At 33.4% G+C, this 23,658-nt stretch overlaps 1 protein-coding gene across 1 annotated transcript in view; it reads right to left on the bottom strand.

Annotated features, from left to right (window-relative positions):
• Nucleotides 1–3,598: 3,598 nt before the first annotated feature.
• Nucleotides 3,599–23,658, bottom strand: part of ABCA12 (ATP binding cassette subfamily A member 12) — a 220,276-nt gene continuing 200,216 nt past the window's right edge. Inside the window, exons 47-55 of the mRNA XM_074298763.1 lie at nt 23,344–23,453; nt 22,261–22,402; nt 18,752–18,886; nt 14,989–15,092; nt 12,445–12,537; nt 10,351–10,456; nt 8,057–8,194; nt 3,982–5,818; nt 3,599–3,822 (exon numbers count right to left, since the gene is read on the bottom strand). Coding sequence (XP_074154864.1) covers nt 5,711–5,818; nt 8,057–8,194; nt 10,351–10,456; nt 12,445–12,537; nt 14,989–15,092; nt 18,752–18,886; nt 22,261–22,402; nt 23,344–23,453 — 936 coding nt within the window. The 3' untranslated portion in view covers nt 3,599–3,822; nt 3,982–5,710. The remainder of the gene's footprint in view (nt 3,823–3,981; nt 5,819–8,056; nt 8,195–10,350; nt 10,457–12,444; nt 12,538–14,988; nt 15,093–18,751; nt 18,887–22,260; nt 22,403–23,343; nt 23,454–23,658) is intronic.

Raw genomic sequence — 23,658 nt, 5'->3', positions numbered from 1 at the left:
CTCCATCCTCAAAAAGAAAAAAAAAAGAACAGAGAAAGCAAATATAACCTCTTTCTCTTAGACCATAGTTAATTTTTTTATTGATATATTTTGTTTCTATACCATCTTGATTTCTTCTTTATCCCTTTGTCTCCTTCCTTCCAAAGTACCATTACTGTTAACAATGATTTTTTTAAAAGAGGGGGGAAGTTAATAAAATTAATATTAAAAATGGATATTATATGTAATATTCCATATCCATGAACCTTCTCCTCACCTCTCTCCTTAATTCTGGAAAAAGGGGGAAAATAGCTTCTTATTAGTCTGTTTTTGGGATGTTTGTTCATTATATTTTTGCAACATAATTTTGATTGTTTTCTGATGGTTGTTCTTTCCATTTACATTATTGTAGTCATTCTGTCATTTAGTTCTTCTTACTTCATGTATCAATTCATGTAAGTCCTATCCTTTCTATTCATCATATTTTTTTCCTAGACAATAATATTCTTTTGCAATAATTTATGGAAATAGAAAGTTATATTAAATAATTAATGGTTAATTTTAGTAATTAATCTTAATAATACTTTTCAGAATAATTTACTGGTTTTTGTTTCTGTTTTTTGCTATTAAAAAAGTGCTGCTATAAATATTTTAGTTTATGTGTGGAACATTTCTTTTTTGTTGATGACCTCCTGGCATCAATTTTTTTTTGATCATCAGTGAGTTATCTCAAACAAAGTGAGAAGATAGGTATATTCCTTGGAAGGAAGTAGAAGAAATGGAGAATTATATATTGGAGCAAATCATAATAGGTTTATTTCCCTACTTTTGAAATTTTATTTTCTATTGTAAGGAGGTTACTACTTTAAGAGAAGATTTCCACAGCAGAAACAAAATTGGATACATCTTTACATGCAATGAAGGTAATTAAAATAGAGCAATTCCTTTTTGGCAGCATTGTCTAGACTTGCTATATTTATTTGGAGAATTATCTTAAATCACTGTAAATATCTGAGAGATGTAGACTCAGAATTCAATACAAGATCTGAATACTCCCCAAATATTTTTAATAGGAGGCATACCTGAGATGACAGAGTAAAGACAAGGATTCATCTGAGCTCTTCCCAAATCCATTCAAAAACCCTCAAATAATGACTTTAAATAATTTCTAGAGTGATAGAACCCACAAAACATGGAGTTAAACAATTTTCTGGTCCAAGACAACTTGGAAGGTCATCAGCAAAGAGAAGGGGGGTGACAGAAAAGAGGGGATATTGGGGGAGGGGGAAATCAGAAAGAAAACACTTGAGGATGGACAGTGAAAAAAAGAGAATAGAATAAGTGGGAGTGGAGGAGATACATTTAGCAATAGTAATTGTGAAAAAAAATGTTGAAGCAAGTTTCTTTTATAAAGGCCTCCTTTCTCAAATATATTGAGAACTGTCAAATTTATTTTAAAAAAATAAGTTGATAAATGACCAAAAGATATGAATAGTTTTCAGTTGAAGTAATCAATATTATATATGGACATATGAGAAAATACTCTAAATCATTACTGACTAAAGGAATGCAAATTAAAACATTTCTAAGGTACTATCTCAGGCCTATTAGATTGGTTAATAGGACAGAAAAGGAAAATGACAAATGTTAGCAGGAATATGGAGAAAGTATTGTTGGAGTTGTGAACTGATTCAACCATTCTGTAGACAATTTGTATATGTATAAAGGGCTATAAAATCATGTATACCTTTTGACTTAGCTATACTACTAATTGATCTGAATCCCCCAAAGAGAAAATAAAAACAAAAATGAAATGACCTATTTATATAAAAATATTTATAGTACCTCTTTTCTGTGGACAATGAATTGGACATTGAAATGATATCCATCAATTGGAGAATGACTGAACAAATTGTGGTATATGATTATGATGTAATAAATTATGCTATAAGAAATGATGAGCAAGTTTCTCTCAGAAAAACCTAGAAAGACTTGCATTAACTGATGCAAAGTGAAATGTCTTGTGTACAATATAATAGCACTATTGTAAGATGATCAGCTTTGAACAACTTAACTTTTCTCAGCAATACAATGACACAAGACAACTCTGTAGAACTTTTGATGAAAAACACTATCAATACCCAGAGAAAGAAATTATGGTTCTGAATACAGATTGGCACATACTTTTTTTTTAAACTTTATTTTTCTTAAAGGTTTTTTTTTTTTGCTCTGTGTTCTTTCATTATGGAAATGTTTTGCCTGACTATATATCATGCAAAACATTGTTTTTACATGTAACTGGGGGAAAATAAAAATAGTAAATAAGAATAACCTAAAAATAGTTTCGATATATGTTAACAAGCCTTGATTATTAAAAAAAATTGTGTAGTCAAAATACTGTGGTATATTCCAATGTAAAGCAAAGAACTACATCAAATAGGAGATTGAAATAGGGAGATACTTTTACTCAAATATTTGTTTGAAGATGCACAAATGTGACTGATATATTTGGGGAAATTTTGAGCATAACTCAGACTTTGAATTTTGAGTTTATTTGCTGGGAGAAATAGTAAGAATGGAGAAAATTGTACTATTTCACTAAAACTCACAAACAGCAACCCTTTGGAAACCTACTTCCACAAGCAAAGTTCAAGTTTTTTTTTTTCAAATAAAAAACCCTATTTATTACATATCTTATTATATACTAGGAGCTTTGTGTAGAGGAAAATTGGTCCCTACTCATGCACTCCATGTTCCCTATCTTCCACCACCTCTTCATTGCTTCCATCTCTCCATAGCTGTTGATTTTGCTAACTTTTACCACATATGGAAATCTGGGTACAGACCAAACAGTATCCAAAAGCCATAGATGGTTTTATTGTTTATTGTAGTATTTGTGTATTTTCAACATTTTTCATGTATAAAACTGTGCTACTATTTTATTTAGTAGATTCCAATATTTTTTTTATATATATGAAGTTTTTTGCTGAAACAATAATGGAGTTTTTTAGTGTTGTGCCCTTAATCTTATTTTCCTCATAGTACCCATGATTTTAATTTGGTGATTTTGTATAGCACAGTGATTTTAAAATATGCAATATTCAGTATAGCAGCAATGACAACATAGGTAAAATGCCATTTCAATTGTAGAGTAGATCCAGATGCCTGGAAGATACTTCTTGCCACAGGAATGAAGACTCAATGTTTAGGAGGTTCTGCTTTTCTATATATCAGTGCTAAAGTATTGAAGAGCCCTTGTTGATTTCTTTTGGAAACTAAGGGAAAAGGAAAATGTCTCTTGACTTGGCCTGAACAAGGACCCCAAGATCCTTAGATATCCTTAATATAACTCAGAAGAAATAATTGATAATATGGCACCGGCATTACATAGATGCTCCTCATTCTTTGCTCCTCTTGTTTTGGCATCTGGTCTTCAGACTGCATCATGTCTTTCTGCAGGGTCCGTCCTTCCTTCCTTCCTTCCTTCCTTCCTTCCTTCCTTCCTTCCTTCCTTCCTTCCTTCCTTCCTTCCTTCCTTCCTTCCTTCCTTCTTTCCTTCCCTCCTTCCTTCCCTCCTTCCCTCCCTCCCTCCCTCTTCTTTCCTTCCTTCCTTCCTTCCTTCCTTCCTTCCTTCCTTCCTTCCTTCCTTCCTTCCTTCCTTCCTTCCTTCCTTCCTTTCTTTCCTTCTTTTCTTTCTTCCTCTCTTCCTTTCTTCCTTTCTTCCTTCTTCCCTTATTTCTTTCTATCTCTTCTTTCTTCCTTTCTTTTTCTTTATTCTTTTCTTCCTTCTTTCATTTTCCTCCTTCTTTCCATCTTTCTCCATCCCTTCCCTCCTCACTTCCCCTTCCCTTTTCTCTTCTTTCCCTCTCTCCCTCTCTCCTCTTTCCCGTTTCTCCCTCCCTCTCCTTCCTTTCCTCTTTCCTCTGCTTCCCTTCCTTTCCCTCCCTCCCTTTGTCCCTTTCCCCCTCTCTCTTCCCTCCCTCCCTTTTCTTTTCTCTTCACTCCCTTCCCTCTCTTCCTTTCCATTCTCCTTTCCCTCTCTCCCTCCCTTCTTTCCTTTCTTCTCTTTTTTCTTTCCATTCTTCTTTCTTTTTTCTTCTCTTCCTTCTTTTCTACCTTGCTGTGTCTTTCTCATTCTTCTTCTCACAAACCAGACACACCAAATGCTTCTGAGGTAACGTCCTACTTTTGGGGAGATGTCGCTGAAAGACTCATATTCTTTTGCAAAAAGCAAGCAATCAAGACCCAGAGAAATGAAACCCTTTGCCTTTTGTCACATAGCTCATAAATGGTACCAAGATTCAAAACCACATCATGCATTTCTCTATAACCTCAGTCTTAAGATCCAAAGTTCAGAGCTGGAGGGACATTGGAAGTCATCTAGTCTATTATCTCTATTTTACATATGAGAAAAGCAATCGAGAGAGGGCAAAGTCACATTGGTAGTGGTTGGATTTGAACTCAGATGTTTTTTCCTCCAAGTCTAGAATGCTTTCCACTGCACTGCAGTAGAATGTCTTCCAGGAATGCATGCTGAAATTTTTTAAGATTGATGTCATAGCTTTCACGCAAAGCCTTCCTCCTGACAGTGCTGGTTACCAATTTGCTTTTCATTCCTTTGTAAGCTTTGAGCTAATTGAAACACCTTATGAGTCTGTATTTTGTTTTGTTTTTTCACTTCATGTTTATTGATTTTCAACATTGAAACAATTGTGCCAACACTGGCATCATTTTATATATATATACAAAATGTTACACTGAGCAAAACATATAAACACCCTAATAGCTATTATCAAGGATCCTGTCCCACAGCCACCCGTGTAATCTGATTTAGCTTGTGCATTTTGGCTAAAAGTAATCTTTGAAGGTGCCCTCCTTCCCCAAAGTTACTCCCTGGGCAGAGGTGTGCCAAATGGCTTCATCAATAGCTGAAGAAAACTGCCTGCCTGCAGCACATGATTTCTTTCCCAGTTTCCCAGGCTCAATATCTGCCTGGTTGACAGAGCCATCTTTTCCCTGAAATGGTATTTTTTTTGATCCCTAAGTCCCCTTATTGGCAGGGATGACAGGTCAGAAATGGGCATATATTCTCCTTACCACCAGGGTAAACTGTTCTATGCCACATTTTTATAGAAATGTACTTTCTTTTGGGTGGATGGGAGACAATATATTCCCATTGATAAATAAGTCCACAGACTACCTATCAGGACTCAGTGTCATGCATCCATTCTATGGCCACAGTTTGACACTGATGTGACTCTGATCCTCACTCAGTACAGGTGCATTCTTTTGGAGAAGATGCCTATCCTGTTGTTTTCTGACATTTACAGTCTTTGCAAGACATTCCTATATCTCCCATTTTCTCAAGTTTTCTTCTTCACTGATTTTTGGACTCAGTAACTACATCTCATGGTTTTTTTTAAACATTTAAATGAATAAGGGAAGATGTCACCATCCACCCTCAAGCAGCTTTGCATTTTCTTTGAGAAATCTCACCAAAAACACGTTACTCTTCTTAGTGTCCTGCATGTGTACGTTCTTTTCAATAGTGACGATACATGTTGTTCCTCAGGCTCCACAGTTCAGTTACCTTGCTAGTCTCATACAATTCTAAGTTTTCATGCAACAGAATAATTTAAAATTAAGATACTATGATGAAATGGCATCTCCGGTGGTTCCTTTTCACCATGAATGTTTTGGCAATGAGCAAGTGGGAGTGAGTCACCCAGTGCTAAGACTCAGGTTGCTCATCCTGAGAGTCGCCACTGATGCTGGAACCTTGGCTGCTTGTTTCCAAGTTCACATGGGCTTTTTGGTCTTTGGCAAAGTCAATGAAAACCTGATGTTTCAAAGGAAAGCAAACAGTTACTGCCAGGTCAAATAAATCAAAACACATGGGTGTAGAAGGGGTGCTTACAGAAATGCACACATACAAGAAGTGAGACATGGTGCTTCTCCAAGAAAACTTAGCGATACATCAACACATGTTCAAAATACTTCATTTAAAATGTTTATCTTAATTAGTAATAGTGTTATAGACTCTGCCTAAAATGTGGCCTGGTCCATTGGATTTTAGGTTTTCTTGTTTAAAATGCAATAGGTATTTGCTAATCATAAACATCCTATTAAAATTAATACTGTAAGTTTAAAAGCACATAAAACTAGAATTAAAAGGATGTCAATTAAAAGGAAATCAGCAACTGAAGGAGGCACCATATGGGACCTGTCCAAGCTCCCAATATAGCATGTAATTTTTATATAATAGACTAATTAATTGATTAAATTTGAATTTTCTAAAATGATTGACTGCCAAGATGAGGTAAGAGGACCCTGGCTTTATCTTCCCATATGTTTATATCCCCGATGGAAATTTTACCAGGATCATGGGTCAGTTTATATCTAAATATTTCAATACAATTTTTTCTTCAATCAATCAAATGACATCTATTAAGCAAAACCAAGTCTTTTACAGTTTTTTAAACAGATCATTAAGCTGGCTAAGGCTTTTTTTGAGGGGAATTGGGAGGGTGTTAATGCTGAGGGAAGTATTGAAGGTCCCAGAAGAAAAGACACAAATTAAATCTTCTATGAGGTGAAAAAATAAATTGAACCTCCTGCAATTTTCTGTATTCTATAAGGATAAAGGGAAAGTCAGAAATTGTTTTTTTTATTTTTTTAATTTTTATTAATTTTTATAATTATAACATTTCCTTTGACAGTACATATGTATAGGTAGTTTTTTTTATATATAGAAAAAAAAAGAAAGTCAGAAATTGTAAAAAATAAAAATAAAATAACTATAAGAGTTTTGGCTCAATTCAACTTTAAAAATGCTTCCTGAATGCCTCCTATATAATGCATAGAGGCATCACTCATAAATATATTCCTATTTCTATATAGTCATTCATAAATATATTTATATACTTATACTCATAAAAACAGGTATGATGCTTGAAAATTAAAAGTTCAGTTTCCACTCCCATGTTTATGATGGATACACTGAAGATTTTTCATAGCACTGAGTTGGGCAAGTTATACTAAGTTAAAATGGAACAACTGTGTTAGAGGCTGATTTATGAAGCCCTTATTTATACCAAGTTAGATGATAGAAATGTCATTAGAGAACGCTCTTTGCAAAAGCCCAATTGATTCAATCTTGTCAGTCTATCCAAATTTGGATAAAGATTCTATTTCAATATATCTGCCTACACTATTGACTGGATTCTGTTCCATAAAGGTGACTGATAAGACATTTATTTTGGAATTCTATCAAGTAGAAACTTAAGTAAAGCATTAACTGCAAGTTCACTTGTTGAACTGAATACAAACTTCTTATTGTTTTGTACAGGTATCTGCTTACTCTTCATTAATTCATTTATTCAACAAATATTTGTTTTATTGTAAAATGCATTGTGCTGGTCACTAGAAGAAATACAAAGATAAAAAATGTTTTTTTTTTGTTCTCAAAAACTATATAATCCAACACAGATATAAAACATGTTTGAATATATAAATGTTAATTATCATACGTTCAAAGGAAGAATTCTAAGATGTGGTGAAAGATCATTTCCAGCTGGGGGGAATCAAGAAATTTTGATAAATGAAATGGCACTTAAGCGGGACCTTGATGAGCAAGGACGGTATGAATGAGCAGAGATAAGGAAAGAGAAGGGGTGGTAAATATTCCAGATAGGAGACATACTAGCCAATACTAGAACTGAAAACCATCAGTTGTTCATTAAATAATTGCTTTCATATGGTTAAAAAATCCACTAACAACTTTACCCTCAAACTCAAATATAAATTCATCAAAAGCTATGCTGGGATTTGTGGTTACACACAAAAATACTGCTCTAATTAAAGGCAAATTCTATGTCATTAAAAAGATATAAATGGGGCCAGCTAGGTGGTGCAGTGAATAGAGCACCAACCCTGAAGTCAGAAGGACCTGAGTTCAAAACAAACAAACAAAAAATATATATATATATATATATATATATATAAATGGGGACATTCACAGTTAACATTCACATTCAACAGCATGTAAAGTTTTAGGGATAAATCACATTTCTCTTACCTCTTCCAGAGTTGTCTGACTCACTAAAAAGTTTGTGATGTTTAATGCTGCCTTGTTTGTTTCTAGTAGATCAAATATATTTGCTACTCCTCCCGCTGTGACTGGCACATGATACTCCAGCATACTAAGATGTTGGTCCTGTGAGAATCAAAGAATACAATGTATTTTGGGATGTCAGGTACTATTGACTTGTCTAGACATAACATTAGTGAGGACTAAGGAAACTGAAGACATTTTCCCTCAATAAATGATGTTGCAGAGTAAATATTGACTACATTGTAAAATAACATTTTGCAAAAATGAAATGAACATTTTCACAAAATCTAAAAGATAGAAAGCAACATTAAAAGCTAATGAAAATAATCAAGTGCTCTCTATTAACTTTATGTAAACATCCATTCCAAGATCCTATAGACATCACTTTTAGAATTAATATCTTTCTATGAGAATTGTTCAGTTACTGAGAATTGGAAACTTCAATTTCCTTCTTTTTATATCTGTCAACACTAGATTTTTTAAAGTTTAGAGCAGGATACCTACTCTAGTTAGGCAGGACAAGTGCTTTATCCTAATTGAAGAAATAAATAAAATTGAGACCTGGGGCAAAAGGGGACCTTTCCAGCATTTAGTATCTTCTCAGATCAGAATCATAGTTCACAGTCCTGGGCTCTTTCTACTATAACCAAGCTGTCTTTCCATAATACTTTTCTCTGCAGTTATCTTAAATCATGTGACAGAATTGCATCAAGAAACCAACAAGAAAAAGATCCTAAATTCATCATTCTATAAAAGCTACCTTACTTCTTTCATGCATGGACAATACTACATTTCCTCCTGCCTATATTACTTTCAACACTTAAGGCCAAGTCCAGTTTCTTATATTCTCAGAATGCTAGCACATTTTCATTTTTATAACTGATGAATCTTCTTCAGATGACTAAGTATTTATTCATTTTTAAGATCTATAAGTTAACAAAGATATAACCAGACCATTTTGAAAATCTCTTGCAAGTAATGAAACTGGGATGATTATCTAAAGTATGCTACCTTCCTAAGACTATATGTGTATATATACATATACATGTATGTATGTATTTATCATGTACAGGTATACACATATATGTATGTATATATACCTATATATAGTATATTTGTTTAGCATAGGCATTTAGATAGTGCAATAGGGTGCTAGAATTGAAGTCAGGAGACTATCTCCAGAGCTTCAATCCAGCCTCAGGCATTTACTAGCTGTGTGATCCTGAGCAAGCCACTTAACCCTGTTTGCCTCAATTTCCTCATCTGTAAAATGAGCTAGAGAAAAGAAGGCAAACTATTCCAGTATTTTTGGTAAGAAAATCCCAAATGAGATTAAAAAGAATCAGACACAACTGAAAAATAACTAAACAACAATAGCAACAACATGTGCTTTGCATATATTATATATCTGAATAGTATATAGACATATACTTAGAAAATATTGTATATATATATATACATACACATATAGAATGCATTTATATACATGTCATATACATACACATATGTGTATCTGTTATTGTTGTCATTTGATTATTCAGCCTGACTCTTCATGATCTCATTTGGGGTTTTCTTGGTAAACATACTGGAGTGGTTTGCCATTTTCTCCTCCAGTGTATTAAGGTAAATAGAGGTTAAATGATTTATTCAAGTTCATACAGCTAGTATGTGTTTGAGGCTGTATTTGAACTTAGCTCTTCCTTTCTCCAACCTCAGTGTTCTAATCACTGAGCCACCTATCTGCCTCCATATATGTATACACATATACACATAACTAAACATATATATATGTATATATATATATATATATATATATATATATATACAATAGATAGATCAATATTATATACATACAACAAACTAAAGCAACAATCACTATCCCATTTCCTGATATCTTCCCTCTGCCTCCAGTTGAGGATTAAGATTAATTTTTACCACATCCTGAAAACTCTAGTCTCTATACATTTGTGAAAATATTTAGCAAATAATATAAATCATAATGCTGATAGTTTCTATTCTTAAGATTTTACTTAACTTTATAACTTGTTCTATTCATAACAACTCTGTAAAGTCCAGTGTCATTATTCTCATTTTACAAATGTGGAAGCTAAGATTAAGTGGTTTACTAAGAGTAATACAACTAGTAAATATCAAAGCCAGGACTTCTGATTCTAAATCCATGCTCATATTGTGATTATTCAATCATCCTCCAAGTCTATATTCCATTTGAAATCACCCTTTTTCAATCACACATTTACCTTTAGATATGTTTTTGGGAAGTGTAGTTGCATGAACTGTGTCAGAGCTTCCATATTGGCTTTACTGTTTTTAAAATGAACCTTTACAGTAAATCCTCTTCCAAATCTAGAAGGAAAAATTGAAAATGTGATGTGAACAATGCTATAGTAAAGTTGTTTCACTGGAAAACTAGGTGAAAATCAATGATTTAATGGTGTGCAAACTGACTACATTGTTCCTTTAAAAATATTTATTTTCACTTCAGGACAATCAGGCTGAAAAGATTTTAATGACATGATTTAAAAATTTTATCTACAATGACATGCAATCATACTCTTTGAATAAAAGTTACATTTAGAAAATATCAACACTTTAGAAAACTCTTGGATTTTCCATGATAAAAAATTATTTAGAAATTTGATATCAATTTTAGAGTTAAGATATTTTTAATTTAAAAGTGAATTAGTGGGGGCAGCTAGGTGGCACAGTGGATAGAGCACCAGCCCTGAAGTCAGGAAGACCTGAGTTCAAATCTGGCCTCAGATACTTAACCCTTCCTAGCTGTGTGACCCTGGGCAAGTCATTTAACCCCAACTGCCTGAGCACAAAAAAAAAAAAAAAAAAAAAAAAAAAAGTGAATTAATGAATAGAAAGGCACATCTTTAAAGATTCAGTAATTCTACCACTAGAGGAAGTTAAAGTAAACTCGGATTTTTTTTTTTCCTTCTTCAGTGAATAATAACTTCCTTATTAGACTTTTGGAATTCTGATGGCATACAAATGATGATTCTTTAATGTCTTTCTTTATCTCATAGAGGAGCATAGAAAATATTTGAAAGCTGAATTAACTTCCCAGGAATGTACAGTAGTACTGCATCCTTCTTGCTATTTGATACTTCCCTCTTAACCCTTTACCTTACTTTTCCCCACCTCTGTATTTCTGCTGTTATTATCACTTCCAATCAAAATACACACCAACTAAGCTGTCTCTAAGTATATTACTCTTAACATAAACAGTAAAAACAATAAACTCCACAAAGCCAGGACAGTTTATAAGGTTTTTTTTCATTCTTCTTCCTTTCTGGTGAAAACCCTCTTATATTATGGGAAAACAGTGCTGTTAGGAGGTAGGGTAGGAAGACATATTCTGAAATTTGATTTTTACATATATATGTGAACACATATATATATAATAGTAGGTGATATTTATATAACCTTGTTTATTTATATAACTATATAAATATGTCTCTATAAGGGATTATATAAATAACTCTCTTAAGACTTACAAAACAAGTTACAGAGATTATGTCATTTTATTTTCTCCCCTGAGGGATTATTATTATCCCCATTCAACAGCTAAGGAAACTGAGGCAAACAGAATTTCAGTGCCTTGCTTAAGGTTGAACACTTTTTTAAGAATCTGAGCCCAAATTTGAATTCATGTCTTCCTGACTCCAGACCAAGCACTCTATATGCTATGGAACTACCTAGTTTCCTGCCTACTCCTCTCTATATATATTTAGAGAGAGGGGGAGGCCTTTGGTGATCGTAGGTTATCAATTCTAGTATAAATTAGTATTAATAAAGTTATTTATGTGTCTGTTTCTATACATGAGATTCCTCTCCTCCCTATATACACACACCTTACAGGCTTCCAAAGTCATAAAAGTATAAAGCAATTTGTGGAAGACCTAGGAAAATGGTAATTAACTTACTGTCAAGTCTAGAATTTAATGTATTTGTCAAAGTTCAACTCAACCTGAATTATAAAAGAATAGTATAAATGCCTTGTCTACTTTCTCTTTCTCTCTCTCTATATATGTTATATATATATAACATATATGTGTATATAATTTTTCTGTCAAACACATCATGAGAAAAACCAACCTCAGTAAGCTTTAGCTGTTTCCTATTGTCAGGTTTTAAAAGTAAAATAAACCCAAAGCAAATATATTTTTTTTAATTTTAAGGGGAAAATATTAATTTCGTTCAAATGATTGGCTTCCCCACTCCATTTTCTCAATTCATTGTATAATAGACAACTGAAATGATCTTTGAAGCAGAGCCCCGCACATATCTAGATCCATTTAAGAAACAATCTATTGGTTATTAACCTGCTTTTTATGTGTTGTAAAGAACCAATGCATTGGAACCTTCCATTCACCATAATGGCCAATCTGGTACAGAGAGCTTCACATTCTTCCATGCTGAAAAATAAAGTGGAAAAATATTCAGTATTTTATAACAGGATTATAATTAAATGCTCAATTTTGATTATGTGTGTCTTTAATGAACTAAAAATAATGACTTCATTATTGAACTTTTGTAATTGTGATGATTCTTCTTGCTATGTGGATCACCTCCCTCTTAGCCCATTATCTTACTTGTTCTTACCTTTATACTTTTGCTTCTATCATCACTACCAAATAGAATCTGTCCTTGATTCTTCATATAAATCTATTAGTTCTTTCAACACATCCCAATTTCTTTTCAAAATTTTCCCTAAAGGATTTGTCTATTTCTCCTCTAATTTTTGTCTTCCCAATTTAACTGAAGGAACTTGATTTCTTCTTGATTTCCTATGAGAAGACATCAATGACTCCTAAATCTCTGAGGGATCAGGGTCTTCCCATGTCCTACAAATTCTTGGTTCCCAAGGAAGTGAGTATGAATATGGAGAAGAGGAAGTAGACCTTTATTAAGAGATCTGATATTAAAGAGAGTAATGGGAATTTCTGTCACAAGATCAAGGGTGCTTTGTTTAGGAGTAGAAGTGGATAAAGTCTATGTTAGGATAGCAATCTAGAGTCACCAGTGGAAGTACCAGAATAAAAGGCGCTAAAGCTAAATGATATTTTTAGGGTGGTAAAGGCATAGAATGGGCCAAAAAAAAAAAAAAAAAAAAAAGTTGGAGGCTAGAGTGGGCTATGACTAGAATTATAAGGCTGCCCTGCTTTTCAATATCTGGAATCTGTCCTTGGTGCTGAAAGGGATTTCTCTCCTCACTGTTTTAGCTTCCTGTCCCATCTTTCACCATAAATCTAAGATCATTGTCTCTGGAATCAAGAGTTGGGTTCAAATACTTGATGGGTTGGGTTGAAATACTTGATCACCTATATGACCTGGGGCAATTTATTAAATCTGTGCTTAGTTCCTCATCTATAGGATGAGGACTCCAAGGTCACTTTCAGTTCAGATCTAATGATCATATGATCCTTATTTTCTTTCAAAAATCTTTTAATTTAGAAAGATTTGGGGGATGAATTTACTAGGTGAAAATCACAAGAAAGCCATAGGAACACTGAAATCTAGGGAGGTACTTGCCTAGTTAGAGATGTTTATTTCTTAAATAGAACTATCTTCTATCCAGTAATTATCAGGGAGACAGGAGGAGGTCCCAAACAGCAGCCTTACAGTTCAATAAAGAAAATGACTTTTCTGGTATTTCTGAAGCAATAGTGATTACTTATATTCTTAAATTAATTATAATTATAATAATAGTAATAATAACCAGCATTTATATAGAGCTTTAAGGTTTGCAAAGCTCCTTACAAATGTTATCTCACTTTAGCTTCACATAACACTGGGCACAACTTATCCCCATTTTACAGATGAGAGAATTGAGGTAGATGAGATTAAGTGACTTCCCCTGAGTTACACAGCCTAGGCCAGATTTGAACCTGGTCTTCTTGATTCTATGTCAAGCTCTATTCACTTAGATCAGGAATACCTTCTTTTGTTCAATCCATAAAGGAGAAGAAAACACATCTAGAGTTATATTCCTTTATTCCATGACCAATTCATGTTGATTGCTCTGGTGCTGATGGATAGCTCATCTAGTCAATGACATGGGAAAAAAACTAGTTTCCTTCCCTAAGTTTCAGCACTATCCCTTAAAAAGAATAAAATAACTATTGGGAGAGAGGGATCCTATTTGTACAAATTTCTGGATTTAACACTGGTTAGCAGATTATGAAATATAGGTTAAAGACTTGGGGGTTTTGGAGAACAGATAGGTGATTTTATTGCTAAAAAAACTTCTGAATAGGATATTCCACACATTAAAGCAGATCAGCAATTGTTTTGTAACTTCCAGTCCTAGACAGTTGGCTGGAGCATTCTGAAGTTAAGTGGAGTGTGCTGGTTAAAAAACCATATCTCAGAAGCAAGATTTCAATCCAAGTGCTCCTGATTTCAAGGCCAGCTCTCTATTCTCTTTTCCATGATTCCTCTAAACAGTCTTCTTTATAGTTTTAAAGTTTGTGAGAATAATCTAAGTATATAATTACTTTGTATTAAAGAATGTTATCCACATCCTCTCTAATCTAATCTTTAAATGTATGCTTAGGTTATACTACATACTTATTTAGAAACTATTAAACAAAGATTAAGTTTAAACAGATAGTTTGGCTAAACAAATATATAATTAAGTTTGAATAGATGATGGATTGTATCCTATATCTTCAAGGTGACTTAAGTCCGTATTCTTGAATTTGCTACCACATATTTCTTAGAACATTGCTATGTATATGTGAAAGGCAGTCTATTGTTTTAATAAATTGCAAATATTATAAATGATTGTTTTCCTGAATATCATCATGAAGATATATTTCAGAGTTTGTATTCTTAGATCTCCAAGTTTCTACAATTCACTTTACCTGTGAGAAGTAAGTATCACTGAGCATTTGTTTTGTACTTCTTCTGAAATGATCTTCCAGAGATGTCGTTTAGATTTAGGATCCATTCCAGAGCTTGGCTCATCCTTAATAAAAAAAAAATACAAGAAAAAGTAATTAATCAAATTAATTAATTTTTGGATGAGATGCCTTACATGAATCATCACCACATCTGGCTTCCCTAGACCTGAACTCCCTTAACGAGGTCCTATGACTAACTCATTTTAGGTTCCAGAGGCTTGTTTTTGCAGCTGTCAAAAAGCACCAAGATTAATCATTTTAAATTGTCGTTCCATTCCCCAAAGTGACTATGCAAAATGACACCTTGTTATTCTACACCTGCCTCTTCTGTTTTTGGTTAAATTTCCACCTCATCGTCTGAGAAAATAAGGTTGGCACTTTTCTCCCTGCATGGCCAAGTCCAGAGGCTGGAATGCTAGGCTTTGTCCCCATCTCACATGGCCTGAGCCAAATTGTCAGTCCACTTCTGAATGCAGAGCTATTTATTATTGTTGCTGAGAATATTCTCTCTAGTTGCAACAGAAAGAAATGGGATGACATGTGAGAGTGCTTGGAATGGTAAAGAAACTTTGGAATGACATTAGCTAGTGGTTCATAGTCACAACCTGAGAAGATATTTTTAAAAATTATGCATTATTTATTGAACTATGATAATTTTGATAAAAACAGCATACATTTGCCTAGTGATTTCGAATTTAGACAGAATTTATTTTAAAATGTCCCTTTTGAGATGGATAAAATGAGTATTATTATTATTGTAGTGTTCCAGGCAGTATAAAATATTACCTTTATTTTAAAATGAGAAACATTTGCCTCAGAGAGGTTAAGAAGTTGTCCATGATCAAAAGTGCCAGGTGGCAATGAAAGAGCTTGAACTTTAGCATTTCTATATCCAGTATTCTTTCTATGCCATGATACCTCTTACTGCACCAGGTTGCTGGTATAAGCCAAAGAAAATATATAAAGGATAAATGTGCCCTTAAGGAACCTATATTCTTTTTGTCTTATAATACTAAGTGGATATTTATGTTACATATATACTACATACATATGTATGTAGTATATATGTAACATATATAATAAATATATAATATACATCCTATATAACATACATAGCATATTTATATAATATGTACATATATCTCTATATATCCATTTGGCTATATCTACCTATATTTATCTGTCTATCAATCTATATATCTATATGTTAGAGAGACATTGTAAATGGGAAAGTTGAATCCAATCAATTAATAAGTATTTATTAAGTGCTCTCGAAATACAAACACAACATTAAACAAGTCCTGCCATCAATAAATTTGATTAGGGAAGAAAATATATATTCATGTAAGAATATACAAAAGTAATGCATGCTCACTTATGAGAAAAAGGACTAGCAGTTGGGGAGATCAGAAAAAGTCCTAAGGCCTTTGATCTATTAAGAATTTTGAAGGAAGCATGGCCATTTATAGGTAGAGGTGAAATAGGAATACATCAGCCTGTGGAAAGGCATGGATATAGGAGATTGAATGTTGTGTGGGAGGAACAACAAAAAGTAATTTTAAGTCAACTTTCACTTAACCATAAAATGTGAAGGGGAACGGTGTAAAATAAGCCTTGAAAGGAAAATTGAGAAGGAAAGGAAAAAAGAAATACCTTGAGAGGTCATATTCCAAACATGAGTTTGTCTTTGATCCTAGTTGTACTAAGGAATCAATGGAATTTATTAAATAAGATTTTAGTGACATGATTAGACATATGCTTAGGGAACAAGTGAATTGACAGATGTTTACAGTATGGATTAGTGAATAGAGAGATTTCAGGCACAGAGACTATTTAAGAAATTTCTGCAATATCAAAAGGTAATTCATTAAAGAAAATTAAAGCAAAGGGAAATTAAGCAAATGAAACTGCAAAACTTTTTAATAATATTCAATGTTTCCCTGAAATAAGGGTTATTCTTTTAAATAAAATATTCTATTGATATTATATGGCTATACATTATGGAATACTAGAATATCAATCAGAAGTTAGTAGCGCAGCACAAGGTAAATGTAAACAGCTCACAAAGTCAGATAGTGAACATTTTCTTTTTTAAAATGACCTTTTGGGACCACATGTGCAAAAGTATTTATAACTGTCCTTTTTGTGTTGACTAAGAATTGAAAATTGAGTGGATGCCCATCAATTGGGGAATGGCTGAATAAGTTATAGTATATGAATATAATGGAATATATTGTTCTATAAGAAATGATGAGCCGGCTAATTTTAGAAAAAGCCTGGAAAGATTTGCGCAAACTGATGCTCAGCGAAGTGAGCAAAACCAGGAGAACATTGTACACAGTAACAGGAACAGTGTATGATGATCACCTATGACAGGCTTAGGTTTTCTCAGCAGTACAGTGATCCAAAACAATTCCAGTAGATTTGGAATTGGAAAATGCCATCCACATTTGGAGGAAGAACTAGGAAGACTGAATGCAAATCAAGCATTGTTTTTACCTTTTTTGTTTGCTTTTTCTTTCTTGTGGTTTTTCCCTTTCATTATTTTCTTTTATAACATGACTAATATGGAAATATGTTTAAAATGATTATACATGTATAATCTATATTCAATTGCTTACTATCTTGGAGAATGGGGAGGTAAGGAAGGGAGGGAGGAAAAATTTGGAACTCAAAGTCTTACAAAAATTAATGTTGAAAACTATCTTTATATATAATTGGAAAAATAAAATATTATTGAGAAAAACATTAAAATGTCCTTTCTTTGTTAGAAAATTCTGGTAGAATGTCTCCAGCCAGTCTCATTTCCTGTCATTTTTTTAAAGAAAAAATAGCCTAAATAAGCAATGATAAATTGAAGACTCCTGACTGCAGCCTACATGGATTAGTTAGAAGTGATTTTGTTCCAGGGGGATGAGCTATCCAAAAAGGTCAAGATTTTAGAAACTACTTCACTGAGGTAAGCAGGACAAGGGACTCAGGTGAGATGAGAAGGCAAGCACCTCCTAAAGAACCAGAGTATGCAGACTTACAAAATAGAGTGGTATAAAAGCTGGAAATTTACACAATATAACCTTTAAGGTCCAGATTTTTTGGGGGAGGGATTTATTACTGAGAATTGAAGAGTGAAGAATAAACTTCATGGCTAGTGGGCCAGAAGGACTGAATGAAGTAGATGGGGTCAAGAAAATAGGAAATCCTTTCTGATGATCAGACTCTGAAGTCTGAAAAAAAAAATTCCCAAGGGCTATGAATGACAGCCCAAGGTAGTCGATTTTATAGCATTGAAACAGAAACTGGGTTAGCATCAAAGAAATTAGGCAGGACTATACTAAAAAAGTAGAATATATCTGTAGCTGTTGGAAGATCATAAACTATAAAAACTTTTGCAATCTACAGGAGGAAAAGGGGGGGGGTAAGAAAAGATAACCTTTTAATTAACCAGGAATTAAGCCCCATCAAGTTCTGGCCTTAAGTCCATTAGTTGGAATTCTCAGGAATTATTCATGACACATCTTATTACTCTGCTGAAATCCACACAGAGTTCTTAACTTGCAAAAGGAAGTATCATTTTCTAGCATCTTGCTTGAGTGCAAAATTGATCTCTGATATTAATTGATTTAGATGAAAAATATAGACAGAAAAGTATAATCTGTGTGAATTTGTGAAAATGTGCTCTGCTTTCTCTAAAACTTAGCAGCTTTGCTATAAACTATTCACCTACCAATAGTAAAATTGATGGCTTCCCAATCAAAGCTATTGCAGTTGATAATTTTCTTTTTGTGCCATAGCTGCACATACATGTTGATTTTTCTTTATAAGGCATTAGCTGAAGTCTCCAAAGAAGTTTATAAACAGTCTGTGGAAAAAACAACAACAAATTAGAATTGTACATACACATGTATACCTTACAAAAAAAAAAAAAAAAAGAATTTGTCATTAGGAACAGAGAACTATATGTGATGATTGGATTTTAAAGAGAGATAGAATGAGGGGTTAATACTAAAGAGAAACTTCCCCATGGTAGAATTGTCCCTAAGGGAATTCTCCATTGCTTGAAAGCTTCATCAGGAGCTATCATAAAAGGATGTCATGATGTGGATAGGAGTTGAATGAGATTATCTCTAAGATTTCTTCTAATTCTTTGTCTATGATTTTATGATCTTAATTACCTCAATAAAACTAAGATTACTAGAGAAAATTTTCTTCTCTCTCTCTCTCTCTCTCTCTCTCTCTCTCTCTCTCTCTCTCTCTCTCTCTCTCTTTTTTTTTTTTTTTTTTTGTGAGGCAGTTGGGGTTAAGTGACTTGCCCAGAACCATACAGCTAATAAGTGTCAAGTATCTGAAGATTTGAATCTTGGTCCTCTCTACTTCAGAGTTGATATTCTATCCACTAAATCATCTAATTGTCTCCCAGAGTAGGGAACTTAAAACAAATAATGATGAAGTTTAAAACAGAAACACAAAGGGTTTTTTTAAATAATCATGTAAGATATTTGTTTCTTTATTTATGGAATAAAATAAGCATTTCTAAACATAATATAGTAAAAAAAAGATGATTGTACATGAAACTGCAAATCTGCTATGTACAACTTGCTATTCCTTTCAAAAGTACAATAATATTAGCATGTGAAATTTTTTCTTTCCATATGAGATAATATTTATAAAGCAGTTAGCACAGTGTCTGACACAAAGAAGGCACTTTATAAATGCTTGTTCCCTTCTCTTCCTTTTTCTTTCCTATAACCATCCACTCCACAAAATTCTCTTTGAAACAAAGATCTTCAACTAAATAAGAAAGGAACAACAAAATAGGATAAGGAGATGGGATAGGGACTAGACTTATAACTTCATTGATACAGGAATTTTTAAGGAGAAAGCTCTCTCTATCAATGCAGATTGGCATTTCCTCTATAGCTTATATTAATAGAGAGTCTCCTAGGCATTGAATATTTAAGTGACATGGAGCCGAGATGACTCCAATGAAAGGATAGAATTTGATATCTCATCTTCTTTATTTTGAGACAAATTTTCCATCAAGTGTGTCTTTCTGCCTATTATCTTTGCAAACTTCCCTTGTTGAACAGAAAATGTAATATTTTTATTTAAAAAAAAACAATTAATTGTTGTAAATAAAATCTTCTATATTTAATCACTCTTCAGCCCAGAAATTTCTATACTTCTTGAGATGATTAGTAAATATATAAAGACTTCAGTGTCATTTTCTTTGGACTGATTCTGATATTTAGAACATGAACTTCCATATGACCCAACTCCCATATTTCAAGCTTAAATACATTCCAGACTATACCATTTTAATGTTGACCTTTCATTTGCCTTATTTTTAATATTTCATTCCAAGCATCTTTTAATATTCATTTTAGGATTCAGGACCAATGGTCAGAAAAAATATATACCCATTCACTCCTAGGTGTTTCTTTTAGAAAATGAACTAGGGCTATTGACACTTTATCAAACTGCAGCAGCAGCCATGCTTATAAAATATGTTGAAGTCTCTGTTAGTTGTGGCACTATGAAATCCAATGTGCCTTTTCAATTTGGCATTTATCCTTTCAGTGGAGTGTACCTTCAGAAATTTTTCAACCTATCTAAAGCCTTAGGGATACCATTTGGAAACTGTTGAAGCTCAGCACAAATAATTAAAAATAAAGATATGAACAATGTTTTGAAAAAGTTGACTATACATAAAATATGGAATATTGAAAATAGGTAATAGATACAAACAAATAAATCCTGACAGAATCTGATAACAACCTCACAAGTTAATATTAGATGAAAATCCTGATATTCTTAGTGAGAATTTGAATCTACATGTAAAAGTTGGTGGCTCCCTTTTCTAATGAGGGACTATAAAACATTTTTGAGAAATATATTGTATTTTAGGAATTAATAAAATGAAAAGATAAACCCTTAAACATTTAGTTATGGTAGACTATTATATACATACATATATACAAATATGTATGTATACACACATATGTATATGTTATCTTCTTATAAGTATTCTGTTCTTATAAGTTTGTATTTCTTAATGCATTTTGAGCATGGAATTATATCATAGACAGAGGTAGAAGAAATCTTTGAAGCCATATAATCCAACCCTTACCTACACTGTGATATTTACTCAAGGGATGCTTTTGGAGTTATGTCTAGTGTAAAATTCTGCTAGCAAAGAGACTCCAAGCTGAAAAAAGGTACAAGCCCTAGAGCTTTAAAAATATCAATAAACTAGTCCATTCAATCTTTAATAAGAGCTGCAGTTAATCACTAAAATCAAAATGGAAGCTTCTCTATTTGACCAAAATTTCATATTATGCCTTGAAATCCCCTTCCCATATGGTTTAACTGCTTGGTGAAATGATTGCCCATTCTGAATATACCTTAAATTTATATTAATAGGGGCAGCTAGGGGGCACAGTGGTTAGAACACCAGCCTTGAATTCAGAAGGACCGGAGTTCAAATCTGGTCTCAGACACTTAACACTTCCTAGCTGTGTGACCCTGGGCAAGTCACTTAACCCCAGCCTCAGAAAAAACAAACAAACAAACAAACAAAAAAAACCCCTTTATATTAATAATCATTCTATCTTTAAAGGACTGCTCAATAATTTTGGCCAAGAAAGTTATTGGTTTGTTTTTAGTTTTTTTTTTTTTTTTGAAACTCCATAACTGAGTTACAGTGAGTTTCCCCAGAGACCTAATCAGTAGTGAACATGGACTAGAAATCTTAAGGCCAATTCAAAGGTCTCAAAATCAGTTGCAGCTGATATGAGTACTAAATTATACATAGGTACCAAGGCAAACTCCAGCTAAAGCCCCCTGTAGGTATGTGATCCCTCATTTGGCATTTGAGAAAGGAGAGACTTTTCAGAGTTTTTAAATCTGAAATCTACATCCTAGAAGATGATGCTCATTTCCCCTTTCCATATAGCTCTTGCAAAATATTTAAAGCCCACATGAAGTCTATACTTTGGCACCTTTGACCCTTCACTCATCTTACTTCTAAAATTTGGAATGCAAATGTTCAGCAGGCACAATCGGAACAAATTCCAGATGATGTAATGTCATAAAACTACAGGGCATTGCTAAAGCCTGGCTTCTCATTACATCGGCAAGTACAATAGTTTTCACATGTCAAATTGATGGGGATTGGAACAGGAAGAATGAATAATGGTTTTCCCAATGAGCTCAGCTTTTCAATCACATACTCACTTCCTTAATGTCTTTCTCTGGAATTCCATGGATTCTGGCATAAAAGTACAGATGCTCTTCTACAGTCACCAGATCATCCAAGGCATCTTCCTGTGGGCAGTAGCCAATTGATGAATAGTGTGTGTCAACTCGACCAAGGGTTCTGAATCATGGGGATCAATGGAAGAGACAGAGATAAAGACAGAGATAGATAGATAGATGTGCATACACATACACACACACACACACACACACACAGAAACATACACACAGATACATATACAGACACAGAGACAGATAGAGATAGACAGAGAGAGAGAGAGAGAGAGAGAGAGAGAGAGAGAGAGAGAGAGAGAGAGAGAGACAGAGACAGACAGAGATAGACAGAGAGAGACAGACAGAGAGACAGAGAGAGAGAGAGAGAAACATACACAGAAACATACACACAGATACATACACAGACAGATAGAGAGACAGATAGAGAGAGATAGACAGAGAGACCCAGAGAGAGAGAGAGACAGAAAGAGAGAGAGAAAGAGAGAGAGAGAGAGAGAGAGAGAGAGAGATCAACTTAAATAGGCATACATCTTTGGTAGCTTACATAAGCTAAAAGGGAGAAATGTGTTATATAAGTTGGTGACTATTATTGAATATTGAATATTATTGAATAATAATAATATTATATATTGCTTTTTTTTTTTTTTGCAAAGAGTGCTTGCAATTATTACAATGTATTATCACAATGACTCTGGATGGGTATTGTTATCCCCACTTTACAAATGAGGAAATCAAAGTAGATGGCAAGTTAAAAAATAAACAAACAAACAAACAAACAAACAAAAAACTTTCCCAGAGAAGCACAGTTAGCCTGAGACTGGATTTGAACTCAGTTATTGCTAACTTCCAGTGATTCCAGTGGAAGTCTGGTATTCTCACAAAAGCCTTTATCCTTATTACTAAAATAATTGAATATATTTTTCTTTATTTTAATGCTCCTCATCTAAATCTTTTAAGCCATAAGTAAAGCCAAATAGGAAATTGGATATTCAGTTTTATTCCTCATCAGGGTGGTGTTTTGTTACTTAGAATACCAGTTTTTCATACCCAGTTTGATTTCTGATCAGAATTTTTCCACTTGTTGCGATGATGTCTCCAGTCAACATTTTGAAGATAGTGGTCTTCCCTGCTCCATTCACTCCCAGGAGCCCAAAACACTGGTTTGAGAAAAAGATTTATACAGTCATGAAGAATTTATAGAGTATTATGAAATGATATACCTTCTTTCTTTTTCATTTTGACAGTCAGTTATTGGAAAAGGAAATGCTAATAGAATTATTTTTGGATGATGAAAAATAGTTACTCAAGTTGTATCTCAGCCCTGATACTTATTAAATATGTGATAAATAGACAAAACATCTC

This window comes from Sminthopsis crassicaudata, chromosome 3 (assembly GCF_048593235.1).
Source record: "Sminthopsis crassicaudata isolate SCR6 chromosome 3, ASM4859323v1, whole genome shotgun sequence".
NCBI lineage: Eukaryota > Metazoa > Chordata > Mammalia > Dasyuromorphia > Dasyuridae > Sminthopsis > Sminthopsis crassicaudata.
The sequence above is the reverse complement of the archived record's forward strand: the minus strand, read 5'-3'. Positions and strand labels throughout refer to the sequence as shown.